This window comes from Equus caballus, chromosome X (assembly GCF_041296265.1).
Source record: "Equus caballus isolate H_3958 breed thoroughbred chromosome X, TB-T2T, whole genome shotgun sequence".
Taxonomy (NCBI): domain Eukaryota; kingdom Metazoa; phylum Chordata; class Mammalia; order Perissodactyla; family Equidae; genus Equus; species Equus caballus.
The window spans coordinates 39,795,850-39,809,026 of NC_091715.1; the positions used below are offsets into that span (position 1 = coordinate 39,795,850).

At 41.2% G+C, this 13,177-nt stretch overlaps 1 protein-coding gene across 1 annotated transcript; it reads right to left on the reverse strand.

Annotated features, from left to right (window-relative positions):
• Positions 1-697: 697 nt before the first annotated feature.
• ZNF630 (zinc finger protein 630) lies at positions 698-10,885 on the reverse strand. Its single transcript, XM_014728833.3, is given in 5 exon segments — positions 698-888; positions 890-2,582; positions 2,775-2,867; positions 3,130-3,256; positions 10,366-10,885. Coding segments are annotated over 5 exon segments (2,052 nt in total). The 5' UTR covers positions 10,444-10,885; the 3' UTR covers positions 698-827.
• Between the last annotated feature and the right edge of the window lie 2,292 nt (positions 10,886-13,177).

A 13,177-nucleotide genomic window follows, 5' to 3' on the forward strand; every position in this document is an offset into this window, starting at 1 on the left:
CTAATATATAGCTCAACATACAACTATAAATAAACCAGAAAGGGTGAGATTAATTGACTTGCACATTCAACTAAAGAAGTTAGAAAAAGAAAAAACAGAAAAGCAGATAGAAGGACTTTAATGAAATAAAAACACAAATGAATGAATCAGAAAACAGAAAAATGATATAAATGCAAGAACTGGTCTTCAAGTGGGTGGGGGACATAAAACAAATAAAACATCACCATTAGTTTACCTAACTGAGAAAAAAGAAATCACAAATACACTCTGTGAGAAATGATACTGGAGAAAATTAAATGAATCATCAGAAACTACTTTGCTCAATTTTTTACAAATATATTAAGACTCATGAGGAAATGGATGATTTTTACAAAAATTACAAGGACTGCAGATATCTATATCTACATATTTATGGATATATCAATATAAATACATATAGAATCTAAACAGAGAAAACATGATGGAAGAAATAAAGAAAGATGACAAAGAGGTATCATATCTTCAAATAATCCACCATGCCCAAATAAATTCAAAGGAAAATTCTACAAAACCTTTAAAAACCAAACAACACCAAAGTGGTGCTCATTGTTCCAGATGCATTTAGTCTGCGAAGTGGGCTGAGATACTCTGAGGGTGAGCAAATCCACTCCATATTTACAGTGTTGAAAAGCCTCTGTGGGCCTGGCCAGATTATTCTGTGGAGAGGTTATCAGACATAATTAGGAACATATGAGTCTACTCTACAGTTGAGGAGTTGCCACATTTTTTCATGTCCAACATATCCATAGGATTTCTATTCATTGTGAGTTCTCACACACAATGAGGTCTTACTTCTGGGAAAAGATGTTCTCACAATCAGTACATATGTAAGGTTTCTGTCCTATGTGGATTCTGATGTCCTGTGAGGTATATATGCTGGCAGAAGACCTTCCCACAGTCACTACATTTGGAGGGTTTCTCCTCTGTGTATGTCCTCTGATATGTGATCATCTGTGATTTCCGGGAAAAGTTCATCCCATACTCAGCACATTCAGGGGATTTCTCCCTAGTAAGGCTTCTCTGATGGACAACTAGTGGAGACTTCTCACAGAAGGCCTTTCCACATTTGCTGTATTCATATGGTTTCTCTCCAGTATGAGCTCTCTGATGTATAATGAGATGTGACCTCAGGGAAAAGGCCCTCCCACACTCAGTACATGCATAGGGTTTCTCCCCTGTATGAATTCTCTGATGAATAATAAGGGGTGATTTCTGGGAGAAGGTTTTGCCACATTCACTACACTCATAGGGTTTCTCCCCTGTATGAATTCTCTGGTGTATAATAAGAGGTGATTTCTGAGAGAAGGCTTTTCCACATTCTGTACATATATAAGGTTTCTCTCCAGTATGAAGCCTTTGATGTCCAGTGAGGTGTGACTTCTGGGAAAAGGCCTTCCCACAGTCAGTACATACATAAGGTTTCTCTCCTGTATGAATTCTTTGATGTCCTACGAGGTGGGACTGCTGGCAAAAGGTTTTCCCACATTCATTACACTTATAGGGTTTCTCTCCAGTATGCGTTCTCTGATGGATGATGAGCTGTGTTTTCCGAGGGAAAGTCTTCCCACATTCAGTACATTCATAAGGCTTCTCCCCAGTATGAGTTATTTGGTGTATAGAAAGGTGAGACTTCTCACAGAAGGCTTTCCCACATTCACTGCATTCAAAAGGCTTCTTCCTGATATGAACTCTCTGATGTATAGTAAGATGTGACTTCTGGGAGAAGGTTTTTTGGCACTCAAAACATTCATAGGGCTTCTCTCCAGTATGGACTCTCTGATGAACAATGAAGGGTGACTTCTGGGAGAAGGCCCTCCCACACTCAGCACATTCATAAGGTTTCTCCCCAGTATGAATCCTCTGATGCACGGTGAGGTGTGATTTCTCACTGAAGGCTTTTCCACAATCTCCACATACATACGGTTTCTCTCCAGTATGAATTCTCTGATGTATAATAAGCTGTGACTTCTTATGAAAGCCCTTCCCACACACACTACAAAAATTGGGTTTCTCCCCAGCTTGAAGCTTCTCATACTGAATATGGGTTTGCTTATGATTGAGAACTTTCTCACATTGGCTATGTTCACAGAGTTTCATTCCAGAGTGAATTTTCTCAGGCACAGAACAAAAAGCACTATAGCTAGGTGGCCTCCCATATCCTGATCTGTCAATGGGGCTCTTTCTTGCATAGCTCCTATTACAAGCCAGTGAGTCTAAATTAGATTTCAAGTTCTTTTCACATGAATCAAAATTATGGAGTTTTTTACTTGAATGATCAAAGTCTATGCATCCACTGAATATTTTTCCAAATGTATTATATTTGGGGCTTCTCTTTTTTGTCAATGTTTCATGACTGATGACTGTGATCTGCCTCAAAACTCTGTCTTGTCTTCCTTGATATCTATCTATTTGACCATCAATATGCCAGACTTTTAAGACAGAGCACAATGAAGTATCCTTTGGGGCTCTTTCCGATATCTCCTTTTGAAATGAAAGTTCTCCAGAAATGGTCTGCTGGGAAGAGTCAAGGCTTTTGTCCCTGTCTGAAAGACGAAGAAAAAGGTAAAATCAAATAGACACCAAAAAGAAAACAGCAGTGGACAGAAGTGTCAGGAAGCTGGCTGATGTAGGATGGATGTTATAAAGGGGGCCTGACGAATTTTAAGGAAAAGGAGGCTGTTGATGTCAGGGAAGAAGAAAACGCCTTCTCAGCCATCTACCCAAGTCTCACTTACCTGAGTTGGACCTTGACAACTCACTCTCTATGATCCACGAGTCCTCTCCATGTTGCAACTTGAAGATTACATCTGGTTTTATACCCGAATACCCTGTTAAGGGAACAGTATAATGGCCTTAGCCTTGGCAGCTCAGAAATTCATGAAGAGAAGAAGAAGTTTCAGGGGCCTCCCAGCAAAGATGGATCCTTAACTCACAAAAATAAATTCCAGATATAACAAAAATATAAATGTAAAAAACCAAAACTATAAAAGAAAACACTCTGTCAATGGAAAATCATAAAGATCACGGTCTTGACAGCTCTGAAGGATGAGGAAGATTTAATCCATTGTTACACAGAGAATTTGCCCTTACCCACAGAGACCAAGTGGCTATAAACCTCCAGCATCACCTCCCTGTGCAGGGTCCTCTGAGCAGGATACAGCTGCTGCCACTCTTCCTGGGTGAAGTCCACAGTCACATCCTCAAATGTCACTGGTTCCTATAATAGCACATTCCTGTACAGTCCGCTCATTCTGATCATTTGTAACACAGCAATACCTGTAGGATGCGTACTTTTCACTTTGTTTAGGATACTTAATGAGAAAAATAATGTAAAATCCCACCACTAGCAAGAATAGTTAGTGGAAAAGAATAGACAGTCTAAAAATAGATGAAAATAAAAATGGGAAATTTAATGTATAATAAAGGTGGCGTTTTAAATAAGTGCAGAAAAGATGGATTATTCAAAACTGGGTAGCAGGGCCATCCAAGTGGTGCTAAGTTTGCATGTTCCACTTTGGTGGCCTGGGGTTCACCGGTTCGGATCCCAGGTGCAGACATGGCACCGCTTGGCATGCCATGCTGTGGCAGGCGTCCCACATATAAAGTAGAGGAAGATGGGCATGGATGTTAGCTCAGGGCCAGTCTTCCTCAGCAAAAAGAGGAACATTGGCAGCAGATGTTAGCTCAGGGCTAGATCTTCCTCATTAAAAAAAAAAACCTGGGTATCAAAAAATGTAAATTGGATTCACTATTTCACACTATACACAAAAATAAATTTGATATATAACAAAAATTTAAACAAAGAAAAAGAGAAGCCATAAAATAAAGACAGAAGAGGTTTTTTTATTTCTTTTTTAAAATAATTTTAGAGTGAAGAAGACTCTTCTAACTAAGCATGTTACCAAACCCAGACACCACAAAGGAAAACACTGATTAATTTGACTACTTTATGTATTGCGTGGCAAATGTGTCATAAACAAACTCAATGGACAAGCAACTAACTGGGGAGAAGATATATGCACCACACATATAATGGGCAAACAGCTAATTTCCACACTATAGAGAGAGAGCTCCTACAAAGCAAGAAGAAAAAGACCAACAACTTAACTTTTTAAAAAATAATCAAAGGATATGACTATCAATTCACAGAAAAGAAAATGCAAATAGCTTCTAAACATGTAAAACAATGCTCAATGATGCAATCTACACAGAAACTGACCTATAATAATGTACTCCTGAAATTACACACTGTTATAAACCAATATGACCTCAATAAAATGTTTTAAAAATTTTAAAGTCAAAAAAATAAAACAATGCTCAACATCACTCAGATGAAGAGAAATGCAAGTTAAAACAAGACATCTTGTTTCCCTTAGATATTATCAAAGATTAGAGCTTGATAACTCACTGTGAGTTGGTGAAGATGTCAAGAAAGGAGCACACTCAAATTTACACTGGTACTTTCTATTTTGAGGGCAATTAATTTGGCAATATCCCTCAAAATGTTAAATGTACATATCCTCTAACTAGCAATTCCATTTCTAGAAATTATTCTACATAAACACTCATATATGTGAGTAAAACAACACGTGAAGATACCGCACTACAGTACTGTTTATAATAGCAAAAGAATGAAAATAACCTCATGGGGGATTGCAGGAACCAAGGATGCTTCAGTTCCCATAAGGGAATATCATATGCAACCATAAAAAGCAACAAGGAAGCTCTACATGGATCGATGTGCAACAATCTCTCAGATATACCGTTAAGTGCAAAAAGGCATTCATCCACTCAGCAAGCAGTTTTTGAGCATCTGCTGAATACCACTCACTGTCCTAGGGACTGGGGATGCAGCAGGAAAGAAACTTGGCAAAAACACCTTCCCTCAAGGATCCTATATTCTAGTGAGGGGAGACGGACAACAAGGTGGAAAGACAAATCGCCACCCAGCCCCCCCAAAAAAGAGTTTGCAATATGTACTTCAAAATTCGTATCACTCATATACGGAAAGCTCCTAGAAAGCAATAAGCAAAAGACAAAGAAGGAAAGAGGGATTTACAGAGAAATACAAAATGGCAAATAAATACATGAAAAGATGCTGGTGCTCATTTAATCATTAAAGAAAAGCAAATGAAAATAAGATATAATGCTCACCCATAAAAATAGCAAGAATGAAAAATACTGATGCTATTTGGTAGTGAGAAAAATAATGGGAAATGGGCCTCCTTGTAAATGATTTGTAGTCGCATGTGGAAGCTGATTACACAATATCAAAAGACAATTTGAGAAATATCCTTTAAATTTTAAACACGCTTGCTTTCTGACCTAGCACATGAATGTCTAAGAATTTGGCCAACATAAATACTTGACAAATATACAAAGATGTATTTATAAGGTTGTTCCCTTATTTGTGACTTCACTGCTTTAGAGTCCCGGCTAGACAATGTACCAGCTGTGCCTCGGTTTCCTCATCTGAAAAGTGGGGACAATAATAGTACCTAGCACAGTGTTCCTGGGTAAATTAAATGAGTTAATTCCACTATAATTTATTATAATGGTGCCTGGCACACCGTAAGCATTCAATAAACAGTAGCTGTAATTTTTCTTATTATTATTGCTATTATATATCAGAGAAAAAACTAGAAACAATAAAAAGGCTCATCAACAAGGGGCTGGTATCCTACAAACATTAAAAGGATAATAAAAGGATACTATGAACAATTTTATGACAAGAAATTTGACAATGCAGATCAGGGCACTGCAAAGTATGGTCCGTAGGCCAAATCTTGCCCACAAGCTAAGAATGGTTTTTACACGTTTAATGGTTGAACAAAAAGTCAAAATAAGAACATTTTCTAAGACATGAAAATTATATGAAATTCAGTGTTCATAAATAAAGTTTTATTGGAACACGGCAATGCTCTTTGGTTTATATATTATCTACAGCTGCTTTAAACCTACAATAGCAGATTTGAGTAGTTGCAACAGAGACCATAAGGCCTACAAAGCTTCAAATATTTCTATCTGGCCCTCTACAAAGTTTGCTGGCCTCCAACTTTGACAAACTGGACAAATTCCTTGAAAATCACAAGTTACCAAACCCGACATAAAAAGAAACAGAAAATATGAATGGTACTATATCTTTTAAATAAATCAAATTCATAATTAAAAATCTATCCACAAAGGACAGTCCACACCCTAGTGACTTCACTGGGGAATTCTTCCAAACATTTAAGCAGGGAATAACACCAATCTTACCCAAACTCTTCCAGATAATTCTTCCCAAATTGCTATGGGAGGCCAACATAACTGTGATGCCGAAACATGATAAGAATAATACAAGAAAGGAAAATTACAGGTCAATTATGTCTCATGAACATAGTAGGAAAAACCCTAAACAAATAATCAGTAAAGCACTGGTCAGATGATGATGATGACAGGAGTGGGTGAGGATAAATGATAGCTAAAACAAGATTGGCCACCAGTTGATAATATTTGCAGCTGGCTGATAAGTATAAAAGGATTCACTAAAATCTATCTTTGGGTGTGCTCAAAATGGAAATTTCCATAATAAAAGGTGTAAAAAGGACATTTGGGTCCAGCCCCATGGCCGAGTGGTTAAGTTCGCGCACTCCACTTTAGCAGCCCAGGGTTTTGCCAGTTCGGATCCTGGGTGCAGACATAGCACTGCTCATCAAGCCATGCTGAGGCAGCGTCCCACATGCCACAACTAGAAGGACCAACAACTAGAATATACAACTATGTACTGGGGGGCTTTGGGGAGAAGAAGGGAAAAAAAAGAAGACCGGCAACAGATGTTAGCTCGGTGCCAATCTTTAGGAAAAAAAGTAAATTTATTGGATACATTTTATTGACAGGTAAAAAAGAAGGTTGCAGAACAGAAGATATAGTGTCTATACTTTTGTGTATGGTAAAGAAAAATGCATGAAAATAATAAGATCAATATACACCTACGTGCATAGATGGGGTTATATGTATAGTCTGGAAGGATCATCCCCAAACTACATAATACTATTTATGCCAAGGAAGAAGGCAGAAGTTAGATTACAGAGATGATATTTCATTTTCTAATTTTTACTTGGCTATATTGTTTACATTCTTTGTCCCATGTATCCTTGCAAGGAGAAAAAAAATAAAGACTAGAAATGGAAGAGCAGAGGAGATGGCCTTGAGTTGGCCCATGACCCCACAAACTCTGGGATGACAGCAAAGGAGCCATAGGAAACCCGGAAACCACCCACGCTCCAAGTCTCTGTGAGAAAATTTGAACTAAAAGCTGCCTCTTTGGAACAACTTTGATAATATCACACTGAGCTAAAAACGACTGGCCTTTAGGAAAACTCAACAAAAAATGTCTTAAGCTAAAGGCCCAGAAATCTTGACTTGCTGAGGAGCTGGACTGATGAACTGATTTCTCTGGATGGAGAATGCAAATCATCTCACTGATCATCTTTGCCCTTTTCACTGTAGCTCCCAGGAAGCTCGCAGATAAAATGTGTAGCCCAGTTGATATGAAGTAAGGCCAGATGATATGTGTATCTTCACAGCAACATTATCTGCATCTTGATCTTCTGTTCTCTCTAAATTTTTCTAACTCATTTTCAGCTAGTTGCCCTTTCCCATTTGGTTTTGGGAAAACCAAATGGAAAGCAAACAACTTACTTGGGGCTCAATCATTTTCTGTTTCTCTTTGGAAAGCAATTGGGGGTGGGGTGGGGTACAGAGGAGTCTTCAGAGACCAGGCTGGGTTAACCACTCTTCAGTGGCTGGATATGTGGCTGGAAATGTGCTGCTTGTTATTTCACTGATAACTTGTATTTCTCATCTGACCACTAACTCCATTTCTAGAATTTTATCCTAAGGTAATAATCATGGATGCGTGCGGAGATTTAACTGCAGGAAGCTTCATCACAGCTTTGTCTTTAACACCATAATACTGAAAATAACCTAAATGCCCAATCACTGAGGACTGAGAAAATTAGTTATGGAACCTCCAAAGGATGGAAGGGCAGGCGACCATGGGAAATAACACTGTACATGATGAAGAGGCTGAAAAAACACAGCAACCACACGTACAGTATGGGCCTTGTCTGGATCTTCATTTGAACAGACAAAAAAATCTTTGAGATAATCATTAAAGTTTGAGCCCTGACTAGATATTTGATGATATTAAGGAATTTAACCACTGGTGATCTGAAGATATCATTGTTAATTATTTTACCTTGAATAACAGTATTGGCCTTTAAGTCTTTCTCTTTTACAGATACCTTATATAATAGAGCATTTACGAATAAAATGATATGTCTGGAATTTGTTTCAAAATAAGGACTACATATGTAAAAATTCAATGAGCTTTATACTCAATATTTGTGCATTTTATGTTATACCTCAATAAAGAAAGAAGAAAAAAGAATCTGGAAGGAAGAAATAAATGGATGGTTTAGATTAGGGTTGGTAACCTCTTTCTTAAAGGGCCAGACAGCAAAATTTTAACTTTGTGCAGCCTGTGGTCTCTGCCGCAGCTACCCAGCTTTGCCGTTGCAGGCCGAAAGCAGTCACAGACAGTATACAAACCAACCATGTTCATCGGCTATGTTCTAATAAAACCTCATTCGTGGGCACTATAATTTGAATTTTATATCATTTTCACATATCACAAAATATTCTTCTTTTGATTCTTTTCCAACTATTAAAAAATGTGAAAACCATTCTTAGCTCACGGCTGTATAAAAACAGCAGCAGGCCAGATTGGCCCACTGCCTGCAGTTTCCCACCCCCTGGCCTAGAGGAAACCAGACTGACCATGAGTTGATGATTAAAGAGCCTGGGTGATGTGCATAATGGGGGTTCATTACACAGTTCCCTCTATTTTTGCGAATGTTTGAAAATTTCCATAGAAATAGACTAAGTAGTACTATGGAAATAAAGTTAATGGCATGGAGAGAGAGCCACGAAATGAAGAAGAGGCAGACCACAGGATCACGCTCCCAACTGTTTAATAACCAATAAACATCTGCGCGCCAACATATTACACTAGTCTGTGGCCCTCCAAAGCTCAACTCTACCTGACAAACTCTTATTCTTGGGGATTTAATTTCTTTCATTGGAGTTTCTTGGGTATCATACAAGTAGCACTGACCTTGAGTTCACCTTAGATCCATGAAATACATACAAGATCAGTGCTACAAAACCGTGGTGAATAGATAACAATCAGGTATTGACTCCCTTAGCTATCATCCCAAGGCTCACAGGATAGGCCCTGCTATTGTCCTGATTTCACAGTGAGGAAACTGAGGTCCACAAAATTAAGTGACTCCTCCAAGATCACACAGCCAGGGAGGAGAGGGTGAGGTGGTAGGAAAAAAAGCAGAGAACTCCTCCCTAGCAGCCATGGCATGAAGGTTGCCAAGGATACAACTCTCCGTCCACTTCTGGATGCCCTAAAAAATTAACTCTCTTCCTAAATTACACAGGACATTGTCTTCTAACTCAAGAATAACAAAATATTAAATTTACATTGTGCTTTACAGTTTAAAATTAACTTGAAATCTTAATATTCAAAACCATGATAAGGAAGAGAAGCCAAGAATTAAGGAGCTATTTGCAAAACACATATCACTGATAAAGGAGTGGTATTAGAACATATACAAACAATTCCTACAATTCAATAAGGAAAAGGCAGACAACCCAATAGAAAAATGAGCAAAAGATCTGAACAGGCATCTCACACAAGAGGATCTCCAAGTGGTCAATACATACATGAAAGGTCGTCATCAGGGAATACAAATTAAAACCTCACTGCCTCACTCCTCCATTGGACTGTTGACACCACAAGAACAGGGATTTTTGTTTATTCATGGATGTATTATGATCTCAAAGAGCCACCCATCATGAACCCCAGAGAATCCCAGCACTGACTCTACACAGTTCCATTCCCGTTCCCACGGACCCGCATCACTCCCCCTAAAGGACTCTCATTGCTCACCCCACAGATCTCCCAAGACTCACCCAACAGACTTTCCATCTCTCACCCCAGACTCCCTTGATTCACCCCACAGATGCCCTTCGCTCACCCGCTTGTAACCCCATCATTCATCCTACAGACACCATCGCTCAGGGCACAGACTCCCCATCACTCATCCGCATAAACTCCCCATCGCCTATCTCACATACAGTTATCCCTGATCCTACAGACTCGGCTATCACTGTTCTCCACACCATTCAGTCCAAAGGGCCCCTCGTTAGTGCTTCCACATGTCCCAGTCACTGACCACACAGACCCGCATCACTCAGCAGGCCCCTCACCCTGGCTCTGCTCTCAGGACCCAAAAGCTCCTTCTCAAGCCGAGCTTGGCTCCCCGTTTGCACAAATGGGCTCAACATCCCCCGAAATTCCCTTTCCTTTCCTTCCAGCCCTCCTTGGTGGGTCTGGACGCCGCCTTGGCTTCTCTCTCGCGTGCTCAGAAGCAGCCGCCCAGCCGAGCTCCACCAGTAGCAAAAATGGCGCTCTGTGCCGGGGACTCTGCGGCCGGCCGGGAGACTGGCCGGGGCCTCCCCCTGCTTCTTGAGGCTCCCATTCCAGCCAGAGGAGATAGGCGTTTGGGAGCCCGGGGAGCGCCCGTGATACTTCCGAGGCAGGCTATTCGGAACTGATGCTTGAAAAAGCTGTGCGAGGCTCGGAAGCGCCGCGACTGTCCCAGTGGGTGAATGGGCGTTCCCGGCCTTCGGCAGAGGCCCGGCCCGAGCAAAGGCGTGGCGGCGCGGCCGGCGCGGGGCTTCGCTGGGAAGCGGGAGAGCGGTCAGGCGGGACGGTGGACGCACCGCCCGGGAGATTGCTCTGGGGAAGCCGCGTTTCTAAAGCATATAGAGAAAGTGAAAAGTCCTTTGACATACTGTATTCACTTAGGAGCTCATGCACACCCCGCGCCCGCCACTCGCAGGCTAGCACCATCACCCTCCAGCCCTCCTACCGTTCTTTCAAGTGGGGCGGGGCCCGCCCCGTCTGTCACTCACAGCCCTGGCTTCTCCGCGCTCCTGGTCTTTCATTGGCTCCTTCAAACATGGAAGAGCCCGCCCTCTCCTGTCATTCACAGCCTGGACTTTCTGCCCGCGTCGCTTAAAGTGGGCAGATGTGGCCTTCTGCCGCCCATTAAAAACGCTAAAAGAATTGATAGAGTCAGAGGTTCGAGGTAAAACCTAAGGGGCATCGATTTTAGAAGACTTAACAAAGAACTAGATTGGAGTGAGCCCAGAATGGGATTGAATAGTTAACAAAGGCTCGGGTTCTATATGTACAAAATAAACGAGCTCTGATGGTGCAATAGTTAAGAAAGTGCTAGGAATAAGGACCTCTACCAGGGTGTATGGATGGAGAAAACTTAACAAAACTCTCGCTTCAAGGTCAAGCCAGAAGGGCACTGATGGTGGAATAGTGGCCCATTTCCAAAGGCATTCCACAGAAGCTTTGAAAAATGGAAATGTTAACTTAGACCCAGATCCGAGAGATAGACCAGAGGAGCATTAATGGTGGTATAATTAACAAAGGCCCACAATTTACAACCTATCCCAAAGGGGCGATGATGGTGGAAGAGTTAACCAAGACCTGACTTCAAGGTCAGACCAAATGGGCATTCAGGATAGAAGCATTAACTGGGGGCTAAGGTTGATGCACATAGGAGAAGGAGCACTAACTGCGGAAGGTTTGATTGTCTGCACACACCAAAGGAGCATCGATGGGGAGGGCGTAACTGAGGCCCGCAGCCAATGTGCAGACCTGAGAGGCAATGACGGGGAAGGAGTTAATAGATGCGAGAAAAGATTCACATGTAAATTGTCCTGATAGTGGAAAAGCGAACAGACCTCCAAATGCAGTACAGAGATACAAAGGGACTGTTAACTTTCTACCCTCAAAACTCTAGATTCTATACCTAGATCAGAACCCATTAATGGTGGAATAGACAACAGATGCCTGAGTTCAGAGTAAAATCAGAGGTTGATTCAGGTTGGAAAGGTAACAGAGGCCCAGGCAGGAGGACATACATAAGATTCATTATTACTTCGTGTTCAGGCTCAGGATGAAAGTGTTGGGCCTGGGGGAGGGGTTCTCTGTGATTCTATGCTCCAGTTCCCTTCTGTAGTAAATGTCGCCAAAATCCTGACTGCAAATGTCCCTGCCCTTTGGACTCTTTGGTGCGATGTGTTGAAGGATGGTGAGATTCACCCAAGCTCTTGGTTGTGGAATCATTCAGTCTGAAGACCCCGAAATTGAGGAGTTTCACTATTTTATTTAATTTAGGTTTAAAAAAGATAAAGTTGGTCCTGTATGCCACTGTGGCCAATATATAGTAATTATCTCTAGAGTCATTGCTACAATGGTAGGAAATAAAAGTTTACAGAAAATTGTTTTTCTGACTAAGAAACACGAATTAAAGTTATTCTCTAAAGACAATCTAGTTAATTATGCAAAATAAACTTTAAAATTTTTGTTTTGCAAAAGAAGCTTGTAGGTATCAGTAAAGAAAAAAAACCCATCGTTACGAAAAGCTGCAGAATGGGGAGAGGGGAGAGCTGAGCAGATGGGCCCTTTCCAGTTCAAGATTCATGATCCAAAGTGGAAAGATGATGCTGAGAGTTCCTCATCTTCCCCTTACTGCCTTCCCTGTGGCTGACGCCATATCTTCAGGGGTGGTTTGCAATGAATTGTTTCATTCAAGGCTAGGAGTGGACAGTGTACTGGTAACCTCAGTAGGATGTCGGGATCCTGCTGGGGTTCCCCAAGATGTGACAGCAACAGGTGTTTAGTGCTTAAAGGCGATGTCACTGGCCCTGTTTGTGCTTGTGTGAGGACTTGGACATCAGCTAGAGATACTGCAGCCAACACCTTTAGTCAAGAGATGAAGAGGAGAGATAGACAGAAGAAAAGGGAGGGTGTGGGAGATGGAGAGAGGAGTCTGAGTAGCTGTGAGAGAGAGAGAGAGAGTAGGGAGATGGAGATGAAAAGAAAGAGAAAGAGATAAGATAAACGGCAGAGACAGAGTGGGTGACTTGGTGAGGCAAGGAGGGAGGGTCTCCTGCCCTAGGAACACCCACTCAACTCACAGGCCAAACTGGAAGGGAA